Source organism: Stegostoma tigrinum, chromosome 17 (assembly GCF_030684315.1).
Source record: "Stegostoma tigrinum isolate sSteTig4 chromosome 17, sSteTig4.hap1, whole genome shotgun sequence".
In the NCBI taxonomy this organism is placed as follows: Eukaryota; Metazoa; Chordata; class Chondrichthyes; order Orectolobiformes; family Stegostomatidae; genus Stegostoma; species Stegostoma tigrinum.
In genome coordinates this window covers 36,873,249-36,900,291 of record NC_081370.1, presented here as the reverse complement: position 1 = coordinate 36,900,291, position 27,043 = coordinate 36,873,249, and the positions used below count along the sequence as shown (strand labels likewise).

Below are 27,043 nucleotides of genomic sequence, written 5' to 3'. Positions count from 1 at the left end.
ACCACGAGCTGCTCCAAAAGCCATCTTGTAGATATTCCACAAACTCCTTTTCTTGCAATCCACTACCAACATGATTTTCCCAGTCTTCCTGCATATTAAAATCCCCCATGATCACTGTGACTTTGCCTTTCTTACACACCTTATCTATCTCCTGGTTTATCTCGAGCCCCAGCTCCTGACCACTTCTTGGAGGCCTGCATACAACTTCAACTATTATTTTTTACCTTTGCGGTTCCTCAATTCCACCCACACAGATTCTACACCATCTGATCCTACTTCGTTTCTTCCTACAGATTTAATTTCATTTCACGCTAATTAGGCAACCCCACCCCTTCAGCCCAGCTGCCTATATTTAAAACATTACATCACAAACAGGTGCAGAAAATAATGAAGCAAGTTAATGGATTGCTGGCCTTTATATCTATAGGGCTGGGATATAAGAATGCAGAAAACATTCTGCAGTTACACAAAGCCATGGTTAGACCCCACTTCAGAGAAGTAGATCTGGGCACCCCTTAGGAAGAGCAAAATTGGCCATGGAGGGACTACAATATAGATTTACAAGAATGATATCTGGACTTCAGGGTTTTTTTAAAACATTTAATCTATTTTTCTAATCAACCTGTTTAGAGAGGTTATTACACACCTCTGGAGCGGGTGGGACTTGAATCTGGGTCGCTAGTTGCAGCAGGAGGGATTCTACCTCTGCACCTCAAGAGTCTTTGCTGGACTGCAGGGGTTAAGTTATGAGGATAGATTATACAAAATAGACCCTTTTGCTCTACAATTCACAAAGAGAATGGTTCATGCGTTAGGTTTGTGTGGAACAAACTGCCAGAGGAAGTGGTAGATGCAGGTACAGTTACAACATTTAAAAGATATTTGGACAATTTGTGCACGAATAGGAAAGGTTTGGAGGGATACAGGCCAAATGTAAGCAAGTGGGACTAGTTTAGTTTGGGAACATAGTTGGTATGGATTGCTTCCGTGCTGTATGACTCTATGAATGGTAAAAGAGGCTTAAACAGCTCAAAGGCCTACTTTAGTTCCTAAAAGATTTCAAATATCTGTGTGGACTCCATGAACTTTCACTACAAACTTTATCTCTACATTCATAATGAAAATTACCTCTGCTGAACTAGAAATACATTGACCACAGTGAATGTCCAACAACACCAGCACAAGATAGAGGATGTCATTATTGCACCATACATTTACACTGACATAGAAATACCAAAGGATATTTGAAATTTCTATGTGTCTAAATGTTATCTGCTTGTACAGATCTAAGTTTTCACACACCCCGCGCCCCCCCACCCCAAACTCTCCTCCATCCTCGGCAAAACAAAACACCTCACTTGGTCCAAACTCATTAGATTGGGGAAAAAAAAGTTTAGTGATGTGTTAAAGCCTTCATTGTAAACAATGTCGATAATGATTTGGAAGGGAGGACAGAAATGCTAACAATGGAAAACTGAGTGTTACAAACAACATGGAATTACCAAACTAAAACAAAAATCTGAATAGTTTGGGGAGGGATTATGTCAAAGAACATCTGTTAAGTAATATTAACTTTTCAGATCAAACAACTTTAGCTCTTGTGGGTAGGGGAAGGTGTCAAAGATGCCAAGCTTTTCCCGTTAAATTCCCAGTTTGACTTCCATATTTCTGATACCTATTGTGTTTTTTGCTCAATTTAGATCCATGTAAGGTATGTTTACTACAAATTCATACAAGTGATTGAGATCAGGATAAACAGAATAAGCAAAGTGAAATATGAAAAATAAGTGGCAATATGCAAAAGAACATAGCACCGGAATCTGGACTGTTCTTCAAAATTTAATCTCTAGATTGAAGCAGCCTAAACAAAACCAGAAATTGCTGGAAAAGCTCAAGTCGAGCAGCATCTGTGCAGAGAAATCAGAGTTAATGTTTCAGGTCCAGTGAGCCTGGAGGGTCACCAGACCCGAAAAATTAACTGATTTTTTTCTTCAAAGATGCTGGTAGACTTGATGAGCTTTTCCAGAAATTTCTGGTTTTGTTTCCGATTTACAATATTCACAGTTCTTTCAGTTTTTATTGAGAAAGCCCTATTAGCTTAGAGTATGCATGCTTCCAAATTGAAACAATTCTATTTGGCAAAGGGGTTTGCACTTGAAAATTCTTCACCTAACGATAGGAACTTACCCTACCCTTCCCTAGTCATAATCTACAAATCTCTAAGATCTGTATATTAAGCAGCTAAGAAATGCTTACATAATTTAAGAAAAACAAATTTATTGGGGAAATAAATTTTTAACACAAAACTTTTGTCACATAGTGCTGCCTTCTCCACATTGTTGGGAATATAAATATACCAACAACATTCGGTAGTTCAGACAGTCAGCCACAATAAGTTTACTGGTGAAAGGAGATCACTTACGCACAACCAAAATAGCATTTACACAATTTATAAAAGCAAACTAGGTTGAAATTAGGATATTTTTTCCATTGCAAATATGCTCACTAAAGTTCAATTTGGTTTGGAGGCTCTTCCAGACTTGAATTGTTTACTGCTTTTAGACTGACCTGACATGCATCATGCTGTAGCTCTTGAAGCAATTCCCCTCATACTATCAAGTGATCCACACCATTTAATCATCAGTATAAATCCTGGTCTGTAAATTGTTTTGGGACATCCTATAATTGTGAAAAGAACTACCGAAATGCAAGTCGAGATCACTTTTGTTGGTTTTGTTCATTGTTAAGGACATAGGATTCAAAAAAGACCACAATGTGAGGTATGTGGCATCAATTTCCATTAGCGCATACTCAGACAAGTGAAAATAATTCCCAAAATCAATTTTAATTGGGAATAGCGCAAAAGTGTTTGTTGGCTATATGGAGTTAGAATCCCATGGCAGCTTTTTTGAAAATTCTCTATTAGTCTTTTGACCTAAATTTCTTCTGTTGTGTGCCAAAAAACCTAAGTCACTAGTAGTACACTCCAATACATTGATGAAATCATTGGGGCTGCTTCCCTCTCTCATCTGAAATTGGGAAATTTCAGTTTCGCCTCCAATTTCCACCCTGCCCTCACTTTCACCTGGTCTATCTCTGACTCCTCCCTACCTTTCCTGAACATTTTTGTTTCCATTTCTAAGGATAAACTGGCTACTAAAATCCATTACAAACCCACTGATTCCCACAGCTATCAGAACTATACACCCTCACACCCTGCTTCCTATAAAGACTCCATCCCAATTCCTCTGTCCCCATCGCACATGTTCAGATAAGGCCAACTAAGATTTGGGAACCTGCGAAACATCCACCTTCTTCCTCAACCGAGAATTCCCTATCTCTGTTGTCAACAGGGCCCTCAACCAGGTCCGACCCATCTCCCGCACTTTCACCCTCATCCGTTCTCTTCCATCCCATATCAGCGATATAGAGTTCCCCTTATCCTCACCTACCATCCCACCAGCATCCACATCCAGAAGATCATCAGGCGCCGTTTCCGCCACCTCGAGTAAGATGCCACCGACAGACACATATTCCCCTCACCCCACTAACTGCCTTCCGCAGGGACTGTTCCCTCCAGGACATCGTGATCCACACTTCTTCAGCCCAAACATCTCCCCACGCCCTACAGCACCTTCCCCTGTAACCAGTGAAAATGTAACATCTGCCCATTTACCTCCAAGGGCCCAAACATACCTTCCAGGTGAAGCAACACTTCACCTGCACTTCCCAGAATCTAGTCTACTGCACTCGCTGCTCACAATATGGTCTCCTCTACATTGAGGAAACAAAGCGTAGACCTGGCAACCGTTTTGCAGAACATCTATGTTCTGCTCGCAAAAAAGACCCTGAACTACTTGTTGCCTGCCACTTTAACGCACCATCCTGCTCCCTGGCCAACATGTGTGTCTCTGGCTTGCTGCAGTGTTCCAGCGAAGCTCAACGCAAGCTGGAGGAACAATACCTCATTTTCTGCTGCAGACATCCACGCTCAATATTGAGTTCAATTATTTTAGGGCCTAAACTCTTCCATGTTCCAGTCCCCTACCCTACACACCAGGCCTTGTTACCACATAGCCTGCCATTACTCACAGATAATAAAATGTGAGGCTGGATGAACACAGCAAGCTCAGCAGCATCTCAGGAGCACAAAAGCTGACGTTTCGGGCCTAGACCCTTCATCAGAGAGGGGGATGGGGTGAGGGTTCTGGAATAAATAGGGAGAGAGGGGGAGGCGGACTGAAGATGGAGAAAAAAGAAGATAGGTGGAGAGGAGAGTATAGGTGGGGAGGTAGGGAGGGGATAGGTCAGTCCAGGGAAGACGGCCAGGTCAAGGAGGTGGGATGAGGTTAGTAGGTAGGAGATGGAGGTGAAGCTTGGGGTGGGAGGAAGGGATGGGTAAGAGGAAGAACAGGTTAGGGAGGCAGAGACAGGTTGGACTGGTTTTGGGATGCAGTGGGTGGAGGGGAAGAGCTGGGCCGGTTGTGTGGTGCAGTGGGGGGAGGGGACGAACTGGGCTGGTTTTGGGAGGCGGTGGGGAAGGGGAGATTTTGAAGCTGAAGTCCACAGTGATGCCATTGGGCTGCAGGGTTCCCAAGCGGAATATCCCTATTGTTAGTCACCAACGGTCCCCATTACCAACTATTCACCCACCCAGCCTGATCATTAGCAACTCCTCTGTCTGTCCAACTGCCTTTGAGCTCTATCTGATCATTTACTTCCTACTCCACCTACTCCCTATTTTCTGCATATAAACTGACATTTTCCCAGCTACCATCAGTTCAGAAGAAGGGTCACAGGACCTGAAACATTAACTGTTTTTTTCCTTCACAGATGCTGCCAGACCTGTTGAGCTTTTCCAGCAACTTGGTTTTTCTTACAGTATACATGTTGGAACCATCGGTCAAATAAAGTTTTCCATTTGCAACAAACATTTGTAAACAAAATGAATCCAATCAGAGCAGATGAGATGACTATAAGCAGCTTGCACCATGTACATTTAACAAAAGGGGATGGCTAATCAAAAAAATTAATCATGGCAAAACTCTTATCTAAAACATAATAGGCAAATGTTAATTGAAGTCCTAATCACGTCTGTTCTCCAGTTCCAAGAGGCAAATTCAATGCCCAACGTGCATTTAAGTTATCCGTATCTTTCTTGTTTTAAAGAGCGAACAACACTCCTAACAGAGCCAATGAAAACAAGTCACTCTTCTTCAAAGCAATTATAGTTTTGATGAATAAGAGTTGGGTACATCAAAATAACCTGCCTCAAGCTTCAACACTTCTCTAGCTTGCAGATGCCAGTCTCAAAAGTTGCTTAGGAACTTAGCAGAACTGAGGAAGGGTCATCGGGCCCAAAACGTTAACTTCGATCTCTATTTCACAGATTCTGCCAGATCAGCTGAGCTTTTCCAAGAACTTTGTTTTTGTTCCTGCTTTACAGCATCTGCAGTTCATTCAGTTTTTGCTTAGAAATTTTTTTGGTGGATAATAAATTATATCCCATTGATTTTCATCTTTATTCAAGGTCATTCATTTGCTTGTATGTAGCCACAATAATCTCTCATATACTGGCCCACTCACTTAACATCCAGAGACCAGGACTAGTTATTAATCACCTATACACTAATCAACTAGAAATGAGAATTATCATCAGCATTTTCTACACTGTTGGAACAGTATTTAATATTACTAAGAGTAAACTGCATATCAGGGGATTCAAAGCAGACTATTGATGAAAGTAGCCATTGCCAATGAGCACTAACAGTGTTAAACTTTTGGTAATGCTTTCAAGTACGTTTTGAAATTCCAGGATTATACCCATTGAGTAACTGTTCCAAAAGAATACAATACTTCAGTAGGTTTTATGAGATAATTCTAAAAACCATCTCAGATACACTATAAACTCCTTCGACATTAAGTGAGCAAAAAACCATGAAATAAGAACATAAGAACTAGGAGCAGGAGTAGGCCGTCTGACCCCTCGAGCCTGCCCCACCACTTAATAAGATCATGGCTGATCTTTGAGACTCAGCTCAACTTAACCACCCATTCACCATAACCCTTCATTCCTTTACCTTACAAAAATTTAAACCAGCCTTGCCTTAAAAACAGTCCCAACACTACTCCCTGAAGCACACCACTAGCCACTGATCGCCAACCAGAAAAACACCAATTTACACCTACTCTTTGCTTTCTACTGGTCAACCAATCCTCTATCCATGTCAATACATTACCTGTAATACCGTGCAACTTTATCTTCTGTAGCAGCCTTTGGTGTGGCACCTTGTCAAATGCTTTCTGGAAACCCAGATACACCATGTCCACAAGTTCCCCAGTGTCCACCATGCAAGTAATGTCCTCAAAGAATCCCACCAAATTAGTTAAATATTCCCAAACATTTTCCATATTTCCCCAACTCAGGTCTCTCAATTTTTGCACATCAGAATTTGATGGTTTCTTCCAATTTTCAGATCTCCCACCACTGGCAACCTGCAAGTAGCCCAATGAATGTCCCCCTACTCAAATTCTACAGGATTCTAATGGAGACCATTGGGGTCACTTGTAACCAGTAGATATTTCATACTTGAAAAAATGTTTTCCATTCAAATCCTTTTTTTTGGCCTCCATATGAATTATAGATCACTTAGTTACATCTCCCTGAGCAGGTTTCACATATGCAGTTCTGAAAGCAACTTGAACTGTAAATACTTCTGTCTGAAGTGGATTAGTGGTATTGGCAGATTAGCTTCTTGCTGAATCATACACAAACACCAGTCTGAAATTATTGCATCTCTTAATTCACAGCATTAACTACAATGCAGAAAAGATCACTTGAGAAAATAATTGCAACCAATGTATGCCTTCCACTGAAAAAGAGTCTGTGTTTCACATATCCATCTAGGTGTTTTTCCTTTACTGCTAAATCATCCAGATTCCAGCGCTGTAGTTCCATTACTCTAACTCCCAACAGATATTAAGCAGAATGACCCCAATTCTAATCATGGATTCAGCAAGACAGAAGAGACTCCCATCTTAAGTGTGTGCTGCTCTTTTGCTTTTAAGGGAGCTTATGCTGCAGACGCTAATCAGGATGTCAGTAAGGCTTCAGCTATAGATTGGACACAATATTCACAATTATCAAGTTTGCTACATTGTTTAGTATTTCTGCTCTCTTAACTCCATAACACAGGTATAAAGCAGTAGATTTGCCCAGTTCAAACAGTCAAACAAATCACTAAAGCTACAGGCTTCTTCAATAAGCTTCCTAAAAATAACAATGCATTACATTAGAAGTATTTCAGCTTCACTTATAGCTTTAATTCTTGTACCATGAAGTTGACAGTATTATCAGATTAGGCATATTTTTAACAACAGATAATAGTTCTATATTGCTGAAGCAAGCATGATGCAGTTCACACACCTGTACATCGTTTGTTGACTTAAGAGTTCTCACTTCAACAATATGTGTCACATTTTCATGCAAATTAAAGAAGCTTTTTTTTCTGAAATGCATTTCTAGTTGCAGAAACACAGGAGAACTGACGTTATTAGCTAACTGCAATAAATCAATCTCAGAATAGTTTGGGTTTAACTAAATTACTGCAGCGAAAACAGCACCTCTTTGTGGCTCATCTCTTGCATGCTAGTTGAGTGCCTTTACAATTACAAAAGCAAAAACCTAAATGTAGTGCCTTCAACATGTTCTAAAAATTCTTCTGATGGGTGCAGAACCAGACAAATTTTGACATTTTAAATTAATTTATGGGATGTGAACTTCATTGACAGGACCAACACTTTCTGCGTATCCACAGCTGCCCTTGAGAAGGTGGGAGTTAACTGCCTTCACTAACTGCTATAGTATTTTGGTGTATGTAGATGCACACCCTTGTTAGAAGCTCTAGGACTGTGGCCCAGTGACAATGAAGGTGTGGTGATATATTTTTGCAAGTCAGGATGGTGGATGACTTGTAGATGTTCACAGGATCATGCAGTACAGAAGCAGCCTTTCAGAGCGTGGAGTCTGTAATGCCAAAACGACACCAAAAATCCTCGGCGATAGTAAGAACTGCCGATACTGGAGTCAGAGTTAACGGTGTGGAGCTGGAGGAACACAGCAGACTAGGCAGCATCAGAAGTGCAGGAAAGCTGATGTTTCGGGTCGAGACCTGAGTTCACGTACCTTACCTGTTATTCCTCTTGCATGAAATAAATGCAGTTTAATTTATCAGTCTTATCTCATTCTTTGCCATGCTATTGCCTGCGTCTGTCCTCAAAGAGACACTAATTCTAAAACCGCATTCACTAGTTCTGGACTGAACCACAAGAGTAAACATCATTTTTAGGTCAACCTTTGAGATCTTTCAGGATCTTATTAAAATTTCAACCAAATCATCATTCTCTCGTCAAAATATTAATGGAAACACACTGCGCCCTGTCCACACTTTCCTCCTAAAAGAACCCATTCATTGCAGGTAAACTTCCTCTGAACAACTTCAAATGCATTAACTCACTTCCATGCCAAAAGATTTGCTGCAGTTCAATGCTGAAAAGGCATAGGAATAGTCCGCCTTGACCGTATACTACTATGTCACCACCTCCCAAGATAATGAACAGCTATCAGGGGAGGAAATATCCTGAGATTCTGATAGAAAAATCTGGGAATTGGCTGCAAGGTATAACTACACCAACAGCAGGTCACTGTTTGACTAATCTATGCAGCATTTCTGCTGATTTTGGGACAAGCCCCCAGTATTAGCAAGAAGGATGTTGTAGTGTTGACTAGGCAGGTTATGTTTGTGTTATTTTTAGTGTTTTGGTCAATACAAAATGGCTTGCTCAGTTTTTTTTGTTTCTTTTGTATAGCAGTTTCATATAGGTAAGCGTCTTGCTAGGTCATTTCAGAGTACAGTTAAAAGAAAACCATGGGGGCATGGAGTGATATGCATGTCAGAAAAAAAAAACAAGGGTGCAGATTTCCTTCAGTAAATGATATCAGCAAACCAGAAGTCTTTAAACACAATCTTACTTCATGACCACGATTGCTGGGACTACTCTCCGATTTCAGATTTATGAATTAAGTTAGGTCCAGTGGTTATGATGGGATTTTGAACTCACCTTTCCAAATCGCACCTCCACATCACAGATCCATCACGACAGACCTCTGTATTGTGTCCTGTAATATTACCATTTCACTATTATTTTTGTAGATTTTTGCACTTCTTTAATTCTGACCTCTTGAATATTTCCAATTTTAATCACTTCCCCAACTGCTTGGGTTCTAAACTCTAGTACTCCCTGAGTTCCAATCAAGCTTTTCACCTCAGGGTTCAGTCTGAATTTCTGTGAAGTACTCACATCAGCCTTTAAAAGGTACTATATAAATATCAGCATTTGTTGCATATGGTAACCTCAAAACAAGTAACCAGAAAACATCACACTAATAGGAAACTGAGGTTAGGCTGGGTCAGGAACATTGGCGAGGTGAAGTGGAGAGCTGTTCTGCAAGTAGCTGTGCAACAACTGACCTGAAAGAACTTGATGCTCAAACATTATGAATATTACAGTGAAAAAAAATTACACTTTCCAGAAGAAACAAGTCTGACCTTGAGGGGCTTCAAAATAAAAATCACTGCTTCCTAGACAGGATCAAATCAGCCTACTTCAAAACAGAAGGAAAATTTTCATATAGGTTAGAACTAACATGATTCTATAGAGAGGAGGTCTGTGTTTTACTATTCACACACGAGTGACAATAAAAATCATGACTCTATTCATCTCTTACATCTTACAGCTTCTATCAATGCTGTTTTCAGTCAGTACGGTTCATTGATGATGGTATGGTACATCAATACAGGATTGTTACTATCTACCGTCTTGGTTCTGCTACCCTTAACTGCCTTGCAAAATGAAAATACTTCACAGTTTTCAAAGTACCAAAGAGACTGGGGAAGTCGGATAATTCAACTTTGAACAAAATGGTTGGGGAGAATTTAATAAGGTTTTCTAAATAATCAAGGTATTTGAAATAATAGATAAGGAGAAAACATTTCCACTAGCAAAAGAGTCAGTACAAAATGGCAGAAGTTTTAAATAATTGGCGAAGAAACAGCGAGAGAGAGAGAGATGAGGATTCGTTTTTAAACTTGTTTTGATAATCTGTTTAAAGTATGATGAAAACCGTAACTTTCAAAAGGCAGTTAGATTAATGCTTAAAAAGGGGGAAATGTGCAGACCATGGGGATAGAGCAATGGAAATGGGACTAAATGAAACCTTTCAACATGTTGGGACAGACATGATGGTTGAATAACCTCCTTCAGGTCTATAAGATTGTATTATTTGGTTCATTTTCACTCTGAATGGAAAGTATCTCCATTGAGTGAGATATATAGAGATCAACACAAGTTGAAAAGAATTCCACCAAAATTAGACAATTGTCTAAATGTCATCCACCTGGCCATTTGTAAGAATTCAACAATGGCAAATACTTAGTGCTTCAATAATGTACAAGTCAGAATACGCAAGCCATTGCTTTTAGAAGCCACACAAACGTAGGAATAACAAATGTTTCAGATCCATCATCTGGATCAAATTCATACTTATTTACAAAATTATGTACTCCTTAGACTGACAATTTCAGCATATATCCAGCAGTAACTTTTATTCATAATACCTTTAACACACAGAAACATCCAAAGCTACTTAGTGAGAGAAATTAATGATGAGTCAAAAGGGAACTGAAAAGAGCAACTAAAGCTTGGTCAAAAAGCTGAGGTGAATAATACAAAGGAAGAGGGAGATACAAAAACACAGACTGATTTACAGAAATTTTTGAAGTGTTGAGTTCAAGTGGCTGAAGGCACAGTTGGCAATATGGGATGAACACAAACTATAGGGGGAGGGGAGGATTAAGTTGCAATACAATTACTAGAAATTGATCAGAGTATATTACCTAAGTGCACACTCAAAGGATATTAAACCAATGGTTATCATCCAATTAATTTCACAAAAACAGTTGCCTATAAGTGAACTGTAAATATCTAGTCATATTGGTAAGGAGTACACACGTTGTGAAGAGCCCGAAGAAAAGCTAAAAACAGCCTTTTGCGAAAGATGCAACTCTAAGCAGCTGTTAAAGACAAGGTGTTAAGTACAGTATGACAATCCATGACTACTTCCATTTAAGAGAACAACAACAAGAAATACCTGGGAACATTATCAACAATTTCTCTACGCTACTCACCATTCTGACCTGGAAATAAAATTGCTGTGTTACTAAGTCAAAATCCTGGGTGAGCCTACGTGAAGTGGACTGCAATGGTTCTAGGATGGGTAATAAATGCTAGCCTAGTCAGTAGTGCCCACAAAAATAAGTACAAATGATGGTACCAATACAATGAAGTGAAACTACTTCATTTAAAACCGCAGCAAAACGTCTAATAAAATGACCTTAAATCAAGCTGCTCACACAATTACTGTTCCACCATTATGAGAGAAGGCGCAAACCACTGCTAGGACACTGCTAATGTAGGAGAAAGTTTTGTCTGGATGTAGAAACGCAGGAATAGAAGTCTGCTCCATTATTCAGTTAAATCATAGCTAATATGTACCTTAATCAAAAGGTTCTCATTGCCCTTCTTTCTCTTGCTTAACAAAAGTCTGTCAGTTTCATTTTTGACATTTTCAGGTGAATAAGTCCAAGCAGCTTTACTTGGTGACAGGACATGGTACCTGAGGAGAAAGACTTCAACATCGAGGTTTCCATAGCTTTTGCCATCCATCAGTAGATATCTCACAGAATCTTACATTTCCTGCTAGGTAACATTTGGGAGGCACAGCAGTTACTGCTGCTGCCTTACAGCACAAGGAACCCGGGTTCAGTTCCACCCTCGGATGACTGTCTGTGTAGAGTTTTCACACTCTCCATCCGTCTGCATGGGTTTCCTCCAGTGCTCCAGTTTCCTCCCACAGTCCAACGATATGCAAGACAGGTGGATTGGCTATGCTAAAATTTTCCATAGTGTTCATGGGTATGTAGATTAGGTGGGTTATAGGTGGATCGGTCAGGGTGGGATACTGTAAGGGTCATGTGGATTTGTTGGGCCGAAGGGCCTCTTTGCACACCGTAGCAGTTCATTTCTAATTTATTGAAATTCTGGTCTAATGAAAATGTCTAACTCATTTTCCGTTTTAATTAAGCTTTCCTAATACTAAATGGATCTACAGAGATTTTAATCTCTTTACTTTCTTTACTCTCTTTACTCTGGATTCCCATGTATAAAAGAACATCAGTCTAGACGCCTTGCAAATCCAGCTGAATACTTCTGGGAAGTTTTAAAATGCAACAAATCACTAATTCCAAATGGAATCCAACGAACATCTTTCTTTAAAAAGTTCAGAACAAAAAACTGTCAGAATGTGGGCCAAATACAAATTTAACTGGACCATTTCAGGCCTTTGCCCTTCACTTTCCCTCCTAATCCTTAGACTTACCAGAGAATCCAGAACACGACACTTCTTTCGGTTGATTCTGAATGACATTAAAACATCTCCAAAGATCTTGAACATCAGTAGTCCACACAGTGAGCTTCCTTATGGATTCCCACACTGCCAATGTAAGAGAAACTGTGACCTACAAGTCTTTTGCACAACAGAGAATGCCTTGATTGCTGCTGAAGGTCACAAAGTCTCGACAGTTGGATGGCATCAGTAATAATTTTCAGAATCAATGTAAAGAAGAAACGGGGGAGTTATTGCCACAAAACAGCCTTTACATTTAACGTTTCATAATAAGTAAATGAACATCCATTTCCTTTTCAGCAGCACTGGTAAGGGAAGCGATACTAGAACTTTGTAGGAGATCATAAACAGTAAGCTGAAACAGCTGCCAGACTGGTTCACCTTAAGAAAACTAAAACCAATGTACTCAATTAACTTCCTTGTTTCATACCATGAATTGTTGCTTTGGCCACTTCCTGTCTCTCAACCAATAGAAATCTGCTAATTTGCATACAACCAATCAAAACAAGAACCATAGCTAATTTCTGTTTCAGTGTTTGCTCACTTTTTTTATACTGCTATTTACAAAAGAGGAACTAACCTTAGAACTCTGATGCAGTGCGTAAGACGTCAGCACCAGCTTAAAATAACAGCATGCCTCAAAGTCATAAAATTGTGGGTTACAACCAGACATGAATTACTAATATAGTCAGAAAGGAGGCAGTGGGTGCATTGGGTGGGGTGGAGAGAAATGGCAGGGGTGGTCGTGAAAGCTTGGGAGGGAAAGAAGGGAGACACGCAAGATGCATTAGTTATAGACGTCGAACATTCAAAAGCACAGGCCAGCCATGAGTTGGGTGAATGGTACACTCGGCTACAGAGGCCAAAATTTATCACAAATCAATATCGTCAGAAAATAAACTGTACGTAAATCGGTTATATTTTTCACTATCTGTTGGACATTTCTGTATGAATAGTACATAGTTGTTGTTTTCACTCCTCTATTTCAATTGAAATGGCGCAGGCTTAATTAATTTTGCCTTTCAGTTACTGCACAACTGATGCAACAGTAGTGTGCATGTATCCAATTTCAGGTACACTGGCTAAATATCATTAGAGTTTCATCACAATTTGTTGCACTTCCTTGGATCATATCAGTAATTTAAGTAGAAATGAAAATATCATCACAAATCACTTGAGTGGAACACACACTGGTCATAACAAAGACAGGTGTTAGAAAAGAAAACCTACACGACGCAATAATAATCAACTGCAGTGAAGACAAATACCAGGATTTGTAATGCATCTTATTACCTGCCCATATAACTATATGCTACAAAACAGAATGATTCCTTAAATACAGATCAGATTAATGTTCTATGGTCTTGCTAATGGGCTTATAAATGATAGTGGATAATTAAGCAAACACAGGGCGCATCTCCCTAAACATAGCTATCATCCAAAAGCAGAGCTTAAAACTCGAGGTTGAATCAACCATCTTCAACTAGAGACACCTTCTGAATAATCCATGTTGACCTCCTCCTGAGGTCCCCATCAGAGATGCTAGTCTTCAGTCCACTTCTTCAACTATGAGCCCTGACAAAATTCTGGAAATAGTACTAAAGGCTTGTGCTCTGGAATGAATTGTACGCACAGCCAAACTTTCTCAGAATTGAAGAGTGTACTGCCCTTGACAATGTAGCAATTGATAGAGTGTGGCATCAACTGAAGTCAGTCGGGAACAAGGGGTAAACTTTCAAGTCATTGTTATGCTAATCATGGTAGTGGTCGGCTGCCAATTAATACAGCCCCAGGAAAGGTCTGCAAGAGATTTTCATGGCAGGTACTGGACAATTCCTCCATCACAAAGACAGAAGTGGAAATGCACACATCATTCAGAACTGCTAATACGCTGAAGCAAACAGTTTCTATCTGCTGCAACATTTGGACAACATTCATACTTGGGTTGATAAATGCTAAAGAAAGATCCGAAGCATAAATGCCAGGCAATGAGCACCTCCAACAAGATAGAATCTAAACAGCTCATCCTTGGCATTCAAAGGAACTGATATTACTAAAACCCCACCAACTATCCCCAACACCCATTGATCATAAACTTGACTAGACCAGTCACAAATATTGTAGCTATCAGAGCAAGTCAGAGCCTGGGAACTTTGCACTGAGTAACTTGCCCAACATCCCCAAAGGCTGTTGACTATCTATAAAGGCACATGTCAGGATTGTGATGGAACACCCCTGGCTACAGTTCCAACACCACTATCCTGGACAACGCAATCCACTAGATTGGCGCCTCCTCCACCATCTTAAAACATTCAGTTCCTCCACCAATAGCACAAGATGACAGCAAGCAATCATTTATAAGAGACTGTGCAGCACTTCACAACGTCTTTTGATCGTGCCTTCCCTACCCATGAACTGTACCACCAGATTGACAAAGACATCAGAGACACTGGAGCCCACTCTCATGCACACTCACTTCCATGTTAGAGATTAGCCTCACTTGGAACTACATCATCCATTCAGCAGATTCAAAATCCTGGATCTCTCATCCAAATAGCACTGCGGGTGTGCTAAGCCAATTAGATGACTATCATATTCTTGCTCATGCAACAGTGGCTCACTACCACTTTCTCATAGTCAGTTAGGCCGGAGAATGAATGCTAGTGTAACTATTGAAGCCTTTATCCCGTGGAAAAATAAAAAAAACCCAAGTCAGTCACTGTCTTTGTAAAAGGTCAAGTGAGAAGTTGGTCAAGTTTTCAAAAGGTCTGCACAGACGGTGCCAAACATGATGAGTACTTCCAACATTTTCAGCATCTGTAGTATTGTGCTTTCGTATTAATCTTTAAACAAAGTTTGCTAGATGCAGAAAACACCTGGTCCAGAATCTGGAGCCAATTCTTGACAAGGTAACAAGGTTGCCCCTCTGCCAGCAACTCCACTCAGTGACTATTAGATCCATTGGCCAACTTATTGTTGTTCCAAAGGAGGACATCAGGAAACATGTTTATACACAGAGAAATGTTGCAAGTTCTGGAATGTCGTGTAGTAATAAATGTCACTGTTTTCTCAATTATACTTATAATTTTGGCAAACTTGAAGGCTGCAAAGCCGCTAAAAAATACAAGCGTTTTGAAACCATGAGCTCATTCATGTTTATCTAGCAAGATGTCAACACTAACACTGAGTAAAGCATTTTGATATCTAAATGTGGATGGAGGAACCAAGCCTAAATTTTGGGCATAGGACAGAAAGGCAGGGGCCATATCCTGAATCCAACACTAAAACAGAAGCTAGAGAGGAAAATCTGAAAAGATGGCTTTGTTGCACCAAGACAATTTACTAATTGAGAGAGGATGGTAGCCATGGCCGGGAGTGGGGCTTGAGGAAATTACAAAGAGTTGACAAAAAGAGGAGATTAGAGCCATTTTATCCCAGTTCACTCAATCGTACCATTGAGCTCAGTATCCAGCCTTCTCACCACTATCACATTGTCATTAAATGTAACACAAACAGAAGCTTGAAACTTACTTTCACAACAACTCTCAGCTCTGTGACCTCTACCATCAAATAAAAGTAAAAACATAATAGGAACATAGTTACCTGTAGGCCATTTGTATGCCTCACTAGTCACTGGGTAGTAATCCTGGGATTTTATGACAAAGCTCCACCAACTCCTTTTGCTTTCTATCTTATGTAATGATCTAGCTTTCAATAAAACCATCTATGCCATTCGTTGCAAATACTCTCTGCAGTAGTTAAGTTACAGAGTCAGAGAGTCATACAGAATCCTTCAGTCCAACCAGTCCATGCCAACCATAATCCCAAACTAAACTAGTCACACCTGCCTGCACTTAGCCCATATCCCTTCAAACATCTTTCATTCATGTACTTATTCAAAAGTCTTTTAAACACCGTAACCATAAACATCCTCTAGAACTTCATTCTACCCAAGAACCACACACTGAATAAAAAAATTGCTCCTTTTAAAGTTTTTCTCTTCTCGCCCCAGTCTTGAAAACCCCGCACCTTACTTATGCCCCTCATGATTTTATAAACCTCTATAAAGGTTGCCCCTCAAACTCTTACACACCAGTGAAAAATGTCCCAACCTATCCACACACTGCTCAAGTTTCACTCTCCTTAAGTTCCATTCCCAGCATTCCCCACGTAAAGGTATTTCTCTGTTCTGTTTTAATTTCTCTATATTTGCTATTGTTGATTTAAATAGGATTTTAAAAAGCAGGACTGGTGCACTGTTTAAAAGCAAATTATCTGGCACTTATTGCAAATGCTCGTTCAAGCAACAATTAAAGCCCAGCTACAGACAAGCTGGAGCTTGGCGATTGTGCACAAATGGAGATTTGGCCAGCAACAAGTAGCCAATTGATTTGGAGACAGTAAGGACTGCAGATGTTGGAAACTATAGTCAATAAACGTGGAGCTGGAAAAGCTGGATTCGGCCCAAAACGTTGATTTTCCTGCTTCTTGGATGCTGTCTGACCTGCTGTGATTTTCCGTCTCCACATTTATTGACATGTAGCCAATTGATAACTGGTGACTTGTCCACACAAAAATGAAAACGACCACGTGGTCTGCTAACTAAAAGACTGACTCCCAGGTAGGTGAACAGTGTGGGATGTGAATGTTGGAGCAAAAGCCATCAGACCTCAGAGGAAAGGAGCTGTTTTTGCTCTGAAACAAAAAGCATCTCAAGCCTGATATCCAGTCTATTTAGATTCTTCAGATATTGCAAGCCATGTCTTTTAGTTAGTAAGTTCGGGGACATTCATAAGCATAAACCAATCATCCTGTGCCTCCTGTAAAAAAGGGAAACTACCTGGAGAAGGAAGATCAAGCAGCAGTGCCCTGATTAGCAGTGATCATCTCAACAAACCCTGCAGACAGAGACCACTGAACTGTTTCCCTAGTCTTTCCCCTGCCGCACTGATAACATTTTTTTAAGTCTGTCTGGGCGTGCATGCACACGTGCGTGCGTGGTGAATTTTGTCAGGTGTTACTCTTAACTAGTAAGGTTATATGTCAACTGTTCATAATTGTTTACCTGTAGTTGGTATCTATTTATTTGTAATAAAGAATATTTCTTGTCAAATATGAAACCATGATTATGCTGTCAACCTACGTCTAAAAGTCAGGAAAATTGGAGAATTCTGCCTACTTTATAACATCTTTAAACTTCTGTAAAGAGTGGGGAATGGCAGGTCTCAATTTACAACTTGCCACCCCAGTGAGTCAAAGTTTGGGAGCACATCAGGGGTTTCTTTGAAGCAAAGGTAACGAAGGTCTAGGTGCAGTATCAATAACATAAGTGTATGAAAACACCAGTCTCTATACTTTTACAAAGGGGAATCACCAGCAGACAGACATTAAATATAAGCTTAAGGTTGTGCAGTTGAAACAGGAAATGTCACATGTTGGAGACAGTCCCAATGGAGAGAACTGGAGAAAGTCCTGTGGATGGAGGTGGAAATTAGGAGCTGTGGTATATCTATTCTATCAAGTGGGACAGTTTCATTCAGAACGCTGGAAGGACAAGGGAAATCCATGGTACTTAATGGTGTTTCTAAGACTCAATTTCAAAAAGGAAACTTAACAGGAAAACAGCATGGAATGGATTTTAGATGTAACAAAAAAGAAACCAGAGGTAAACACTGCTGAGTTTGCAGAAGTAGTAGATAGGGTGGATGACCACTATGAAGCATCTCTACCTAAAGGGAAGAAAACCCCTTTTCCTTCAATCACAACAACTAAGCCCATAGTTATAATAAAGGATGCAGGGGTTAATGGGAAATCTCAATAATTCAAAGGTAAAGTGTAGTATAGGTTTGTAAAACACCCACGTCAGTTGGCAGGAAAGCCTCAACATGTAATCAAACCAGCACTTTTAAGACCCATACCAGTTTATGAAAAACAATTTAAGTGATGTGCTGTATGATGCTATCACAGAGTGTTGGTAAATTGTGTAGGACCACTACCAAAAACAAAAGCATTACATATCTATGACAAACCAATTTCCAGATGCTATTCGTCTATGGACAATTACAGCTAGGGGAGCAGTGGAAAAGTTGACGTAGTTTTTGTTTTTATTTGTTATGGAGTACCAATTGAGATACAATCTGATCAGGGTTCTAACTTTATGTCTAATATTTTCCAGGAAATCTTTAGCAGTTTGCGTGTAAAACAACTGGAGCCAACTGCATACCATCTGCGAACACGGCGAGATTTGGAGAGATACCATCAGACTCTCAAAGCCACGTTTAATGCATATTGTCATTAACATCCATAGGATTGGGACAAAGGATTATATTACTTACTACATGTTACGTAAAAGTCCATAAATGATTCTACTGGGCTTGAACTGATTTATGGTCGTGAGATTAGATGCCCATTAAAATTGATTAGGGAGAAGTTTACAACCAAAAAGGTCAATCCTCAACTTTGAATTATCTGTTCCATGTTTCGAGAGACTTACAGGAACGTGCTAAGGTAGCACAAGAGTATTTTCAAGTTTCACAGGCAAAAATGAAAGAACAGGTAGTAAGTATTTAGCAAAGTGTTTAGCACACTTGCCTTTATTATATAATGCATTGCATCCAGGAGTTGGGAAGTCATTTGTGACTGCACAGGACATTGATTAGCTCACTATTGGAATAATGCATGCAGTTCTGGACTCTTTGCTATATGAAGGTTATTGGGAAACTTGAAAGAATTCAGAAAAGATTTACAAGGATGTTGCCACCTTTGGAGGGTTTGGACTACAGGGAGAGGCCGAATAGACTGGGGTTATTTTCTCAGGAGCATCAAAGACTGAGGAGTGATCTTCCAGAGGTTTGTAAAATCATGAGGGGCATGAATAGGTCTTTTCCCTGGAGCAGGGGTGTCCAAAACTAGACGACATATATTTAAGGTGAGAGGAGAAAGAAGCCTAAGGGGCAACGTTTTCATGCAGAGGGTGGTGCGTGCATGTATGAAATGAGCTGCCAGAGGAGGCTGGTACAAATACAACATTTAAGGCATTTGGATGAGTACATGAATAGAAAGGGTTTTAGAGGGACATAAGCCAAATGCTAGCAAATGGGACGAGATTTGTTTAAGATATCTGGCTGGCATGGACAAGTTGGACTGAAGGACCTGTTTCCGTAGAGTACTGACATTGCCGTCTTTACACAGTGAAGCCCAAAACCAAAATTCAATGGTGGATGCAAAGTAGCTAGAAGAATTAGGAAAGTGACTTATCTGATAGTGAGATAGAAGGAGAGGTAGATAGTTCTCAAAGACAACTTCTTACAGTTAAAATTCAACTCGCTTCGCTAACAAAAATATTAAGACCTTTAGATACTGTGTTCTCTTTTTTTAAAACAGGTCCAGGAGATGATTTTGCAAGACTACCAAGAAAATATGCAGTAATCTGTAGAGATACGTTTGGATGTGCTACAATAGTTTGACATGTCGTGGATCCAGGAGGATTAGAACCTGCATCCTTAAAAGAGGAGTCCAGAATTTAGAAAAAAAGGGGTGGGGACCCAGCGACACAGCTGGAGAAAGATGTACAGCGAAAACCTCAAAAGGCAACGCATACAGCATTGTTGAATGTCTTTTAAAGGTAGAAGTAGATTGATTTCTTACCTGAGCAGTATCAGAGATATTAGGGGTATAAACGTAAACAGATCAGCTATGATCTTACTGAATAGCCAAAAACGTTCAGCAGAGTGAGGCCCAAGCCAAGACAGTGTAGATGGTTTAGGGTAAAAAAATTCTAGTGCCAAAAATTTAGTTAGCTGAAGGCCAGTCCAAGAATGGAAATGAAATACATACAAGGAACAAGATTTGGAAAAATGCAGAGATGTTTGAAAACTTATAGGACCACAAGGGTTTACAGAGATATAGAAGAATAAGGCCACAAAGGGATTACTAAATAAGAACAAAACCAATATACGTAAGTTATCTCAGTGTGATGGATAAATACAGGTTGTGCATGTTAGGATACTAGCTGGCGTTTAATAAGATCATATTTGCAGAGATTTACCAAAAAGGGCAGGACCTGCGTCATAAACACTGGCCCATAAGGATCCAAAATAAAATATATTAAAAGTATCTATCCATGTCAAAGAATTGCTTTTTGATTGTTGTTTATGTCGCGATTGACATCTGAGGCAACTGGGAATGAAGGAATCAAATGACTGAAGCTACAGTGGCAGTTCAATCTTAAAGAGGAAATAATTAGCCAAGAGTAGTAATGTTCTTTAGGGAATAACTCAGTTCAAAGGCATTTAGAGATGGCCAATAAGGAAAAACCATTATACAGTGAGCTTTACATCAGTGGTGGTTAAGTTATTGAGGGGGTTTGGCCGGGGGGGGGGGGGGGGGGGGGGGAGTTCTGAGGTACAGGATTTACATGCATTTGTAAAGGCAAGGACTGATTAGGGATAGTCAACATGGCTTTGTGCATGGGAAATCATGTCTCACACCTGACTGGAGATTTTCTGACAAGGTGACAAAGACGATTGATGAAGCCTGCAGTAGACAATATCTATACGGACTTCAGCAAAGTGTTTGATAAGGTTCTGCATGGCAGACTGGTTAGTAACGATCACAAGGAATCCAGGGGGAGCTAGTTAACTGGATACAAAATTGGCTTGAAGGTAGGGGGTAAAGGGTTGCTTTTCAGACTGAAGGCTTGTGATCTACAGTACTGGATTCAGTGCCTTTCATCATATATATAAATAATTTGGATGTGAATATAGGAGGTATGGTCAGTAAGTGTGCAGATAACACCAATATAGGGGGTGTAGTGGACGGTGACCAGATGAGCCAATATGGTGAGCAGTAGCCGATGGAGTTTAACTTAGATTGATGTGAGATTCTGAATTTTGGAAAGGCAAGCCAGGGTAAAACTTATATACTTAATGGCAGGATCCTGGCGAGCGTTACCAAACAAAGGGATCTGGAGATGCCGATGCATAGTTTCTTGAAAGTGGAGTCACAGGTAGAGAGAGTAGCTATGGCAGCATTTGCAATGCTTCATTGATCAGAACGTTGAGTATAGGAGTCAGGACATCTGGTGAGGCCACTTTTAGAATACAGCATACAATTGTGGTCACTTCTATAGGTAGGATGTTGTTAAAGTTAAGAGGATGCAGAAAAAATTTAAAAGGATGATGCGAGGGCCGGTGAGCCTGAGCTACAGTGAGAGGCTGAATAGGCTGGACCCTTTTTTCCCCTGGAGCGTCACAGGCTGAGGGGTGAGCTTATAAAGGTTTATGGTCACGAGAGGGGTGGGGAGAGCAGGTGAGGTAAATAGTCAAGGTCTTTTCTTCCCCAGAGTAGGGGAGTCCAAAACTTGACAGCATAGGCTTAAGATAAGAATGGAAAGGTTTATAAAAGGACCCGAGGGGTAACCTCTTCACGGAGAGGCTAGTGGTTGTATGGAACGATTTGTCAAGAGAAAGTGGTAGAGGTGGGTACAGTTACAACATTTAAAGGACATCTGGACGAGTAAATGAATAGCAAGGGTTTAAACAGATATCAGCCAAACACTAGCAAATGCGACCAAGTCAGAATGAGATGTCTGGTTGATGGGGACAAGTTGGGCCGAAGGGTCTGTTTCCATGCCGTATGACTCTCTGATTCTATATGTTGTCCATGCCAATGACACTCACATGAAAGGAGGAACAATTTGTTATCCATTTCAAGAATAATTTAGCACCTAGTAGTTTGATTGCTAAGTTAGTGGAAACATTCAAAAAGAAAGCAGGCCAAAGAAATTCCTCATTCCATAAGGTTGCTGATCTCTAATTTATGCTAATAAAGGAGTTTTAAAACAGCCTGTTGATGTTTTTACTAAGAAGAGGAATCCCAAAGGCGTGGAGGAGTGGCTGGATTCATAAGTTTAGAGAACTTTACAGTGCAGAAGGCCATTCTGACTATTATACCTGTGCCAACTTAAGTGTCCCTCCTCACTCCAGTGATTCTTATTTTCTGGTCTATTTGAATCTTGTTCAAAAAAACTCCCCAAATTGAAGTTTGAAAACCACTGATTTTTGTGATGCTTCCACACTAGTGGATAAAGCCAAAACAGCACCTTAAGATCTAGTGAAAAGTTACGTCCTAAAGACAACAGGGTTATTGCATGCATACATGACTGATGCGCCAGAATATAAATCTCACTACTTGTAAAAATGCAGACATTTCCTTAACATTATATGCTTGTCCTTTGGAAATACATTTGATCTTTTCCAACTAGTATTTCAATAATTCTAATTAACCAATAAACTCTAAACATCAGTATGCGTTAAAAATAAGTCTACCTTCACCAGGAAAAATAAGTAAAACAATAATTTCAAAAGCTTTGTTTCACCAATACAAAATACCACATAAATGGGAACTTTACGGGCTTGAAATAATCTATTGGAATGAATTGTGGGATAGGCAGATGTTAGAATGGAATTTCTGTACATTGCTCAACTAAAAATATGGACAGTAAGGTCAATGATTTCTGTTTTAAGTCCTAAAAGAATAAAACCTAAATATAAATATTTCGTAGCCAGAAATAAGTGTGGCAAATCTCAGAAAAGTATTCACTTCAGAAAGCTGATAGCTGAAGGAAAAATCAAAAATAGAATTCACATAATTGCATGCACTCAAATAGTGAGGTTTACTTAGGGCTTGCCGTTAAATGTTGCGCAGGGAGGAATGACCAAAAAGAATGTAAATCAGGAATAGCATTAAGAATAAATAGCAGTGGAACAGGGAGCTCACCAAAGGAACCGCTACAGTATTGCAGCATTAAAGCACTATACACAGTCATACTTCCGGGTGGGTAAAAGTTAACTTAGCAGGAGATCTGTGGTTTCTCCCAAGCATAGTAGTAATGAAGTTGGGTGGTTGTGAGTTACAATGAGAGAGATCATTTAAAACACTAGGATTCTGTTGGCTAACAGTGACAAGAAAGCCAAGGGTCACTACCTCAAAGCATAATAGAAGGGATGCATAATCACAAATCAGTAACAAACAAGTTGAAATTTGTTCACAAACAATTGAAAACAAATGAAGGAGAATCAGAGAACACAACCGCTGAGCAAAGAGGGATGTGAGAAAAAAAATTCAAAATTAAAAACCCCTTAAAACAATTGTTAGAACAAAGCAATAAAATTTATAGCATTCTCAATGTATACTTGGAAAGTTTCAACTAAATATAAATATTTTAAAGTTTGCAGTTATAATTTCATAACTACTGCATTACCACTAGGAATACACGGTAGGACTATCACCCAGGCAGTATTATAGTTACATCCAAAATTTAATACAAGCATCAAACCTAAGTCAGATATCCATTCTCCAAACATCCCAAAATGAAAAAAGCCTAAAAGCTGAAGATCGTTCCAAAAGCAGATGAAATCAGACATAGTAGGAACTGCAGATGCTGGAGAATCCGAGATAACGAGGTGTAGAGCTAGATGAACACAGCAGGCCAAGCAGCATTATTCCAGCAGGAAGGCTGATGTTTCGGGCCTAAGGGTTTAGGCCTGAAATGTCAGCGACCTGCTCCTAGTCTGCTGCTTGGCCTGCTATGTTTATCTAGCTCAACAGCCCTATCTCAAAATCAGGCCTGCAGACAGCTGAATTCAGGCCCTTTGGTCCGAGCTGAGCCAAAAACATAGACTTTTTTTCAAAGGCCCAAACTCAGCATGTCTTCCATTCAGGCTCTATTTAGATCACTTTTCCACTAATTTCTGAAGCACACATGGACAAGCTGTAGTGTCCATTTTAAAATTCAAACTTGCAAGTTGCATTGTAAGCAATTATAAATTATGCACTTTATCAGAGGGTGCCATGTGCCAAGACGTTGCTCTGAAAACATGAACAGTCAGCACTAATTCTCTCCCCCATACATACAAAATTAGCACTGAAATCAATAATTTATTACAGCACAATGCGACAGCTGAGAAAAAAACCTTTCCTACAGTGCAATCCCTTCAACTACAATCTAACACACTTATGCACACAGTGAAAAGCAGATTAGCATTTGCACAATTGATTTTTTAAAACTAAATGGGAGAAAACTTCATGGCTTATAGTTCCGACAAAAACACAAGTAGATATATTCTAATCAACTTGTTCAGTTGTTATTCAACACCTCTAGTACAGGTTCAAACTTGAACCCTGGCCACGTGATTCAGAAATAGGGACATGGCCATTGCCCCAAAACACCCACAAGCGAACTCCATACCCAAATTTGTTCCACCAATGAAAACCGAAAGAACTGTGGATGCTGCCTGTACTGAGGAAGGGTCACCGACCCGAATGTTATCTCAGATTTCTCTTCACAGACGCTGCTAAAACATTTCCAGTAATTTCTATTTTTGTCAGTGTTCTAGCAATGACTTGCGCTGCAGCTCAATTTTATCCTCAAACGTTGGTAAATGCCTAAACGCAATGAATATGAATACACTGCAAAAATATTTTTCATTGTCAACATAAATGCACGTGTCAGACTGTATGAGAAGCCCTCATTGCAGAGCAGCAGTTAATGGAAAATTAACTGTTTGCGTTACAGTTCAAGAAACTCACTTCTTGTTTGTAGTATTCATGTTTATTTTCTGCAGGCCATCTGTCCTATGTATTTTTGATAGCGCACTCAGCTTTGCCAAAAATCTCAATATCCTTTGTCTGTACCCTTCACCAGCCCCCTTCCCACATCCCCTCCATTCCACTTACTTAAATCATTTCGGCACATTACCTCTTTTCCTTCATCTACAGTAATATGGTTTTAGCCATAGAAACCAAGGTTTCCCAAAGTGGGGAATTGTACCCAGAGAAAAATTGCAAGTTGAAATTTTGGGGTCCTAATCTCTGCACTTCAATGGATGGTCTTGCTCCCCTGCTCTCATACATCTCCAATTCTCCCACCCTTCACTCTACTCACCAAAGGGTTGCAATAATTTTCAAGCCATGGTGTTATAGTCGCAAAATGTTTGGGTAGGCACGGTCTAAACCTCTCAATCTAGAATTTCAACTTTCAAATCCTTCACCTCCCTGCTTGTTTTTACAATGCTTTTTTAAAACCTAACCATTCAGCCATGCTTTACAACACCTCACCCCATATTTCATTTTGTGATTCAGTATAATTTTCTTTTGTTTTAAAACATCTAAATATCTTGGAGTACGTTCATACTCTGAAATCATTATATAAATGCAAGTTACTGTTTTCAACTGAAACCACAGAAGTGACCTAGACAGATATTCAAATAACTTGCATTTACGTAACAGTTATGTTCTTGGGATCTCCAAAGACATTTCACACCCCAAAAAAGTAATTTTTGGAGGAAAAACAGAACTTGTTGGCAAAATTCAGGTTTGGCAGCGTATGCTGTAAGAAAGTAGAGGTAATGTTTTGGGACTATTCAAAGTCCCACAAAACAAGATAAATTGAACAGATAATCAGTTTTGTTGGTGCTTAGAATAAATATTGGTTAGAATACCAGAGGAATGCTCCTCCTTTTCGTCCAATAGTATTGTGAAATCTTTTACAGTATAGGAGCCTCAGTTTAATGTTTCATCTAAAAGATGACACTGAGATCTAGAATGAAATGCCAGCTTGGAATAAAGCTTAAGCCTGTGGCCACAAATTCACGTCTCAGGCAAGAGTATTTCCACAGAGATTAAGCTAGAAACGGAGAAAATAAAGCTTTACGAAGAGGTGATTTGGAACACACCATCAAAATAAATTACTTTTGGACAAGGAACCCAAGGTTATCCATAAAATATCACTCATAAAAGGTTCACTAATAAAATTGAGAACTGATGTCAAGAATTCCTCATTTTTGCATTGAGCTGTGGAGGAAGTATCTCTCAACTATTTAATAATTGGGTTTCAAATTGGTAACTTGCAGCTCATGGAGAGGTGCTGGTTGAATGAAATGACAGCAGAATTCCTGAAGCACATACACCTGTCATTTAAAACTCAGACTTTGTTAATCCGTTTATCAGACAGTTTATGGAATCTATTCAACCCCACTCTAACTTTCGAGCATTACAATCACTTTGTCACAAAGACTGTCTACTTCCACCAGGACACCTGTCTCAGTTAGCCTCTGATTATGCACTAACGAAACCATTACCCTGGTTTTAGAAATCATTGTTCATCTTGTCCCTTAGAATATCTGCAACCAGACATCCAGCCGTAAAACCCTCAAGAAACTTTGTTCTTTAATGCTAGAATATTTCTATTTCTAGTAAATCTAAATATTCCTCTAAACACTTTTGGCTGTAAAGTCAACCGTCCAAACCCAAAGCTCCAACATTCTGTCACTAAACTTCCAACAGGTCCTATATATTTAAAACCCTGCTTAAATCCAACCTTTTTGACCAAGTGTTTAGTCATTTCCTAATACCTCCTTTGGTTTGGTTTCAAGTTCTGCTTGATTACACAGTTCTGTGCAGCAATTTAAGGACAACTTTCTATCTCAGAGAAGCTGCATAAAAGGGATGCTGATGTAT

General features: G+C 39.7%; 1 protein-coding gene across 4 annotated transcripts in view; it reads right to left on the bottom strand.

Moving 5' to 3' along the window:
• The window catches only part of usp47 (ubiquitin specific peptidase 47), a 196,946-nt gene that overhangs the window by 106,493 nt on the left and 63,410 nt on the right, over nucleotides 1-27,043 (bottom strand). The window contains exon 1 of one of the 4 annotated variants that reach the window (XM_048545667.1): nucleotides 12,497-12,898. The exons of the other annotated variants lie outside the window; for them this stretch is intronic. Coding sequence (XP_048401624.1) covers nucleotides 12,497-12,571 — 75 coding nt within the window. The 5' untranslated portion in view covers nucleotides 12,572-12,898. Of the gene's footprint in view, nucleotides 1-12,496; nucleotides 12,899-27,043 lie in introns of those variants that run through there. 4 annotated transcript variants of the gene reach the window in all.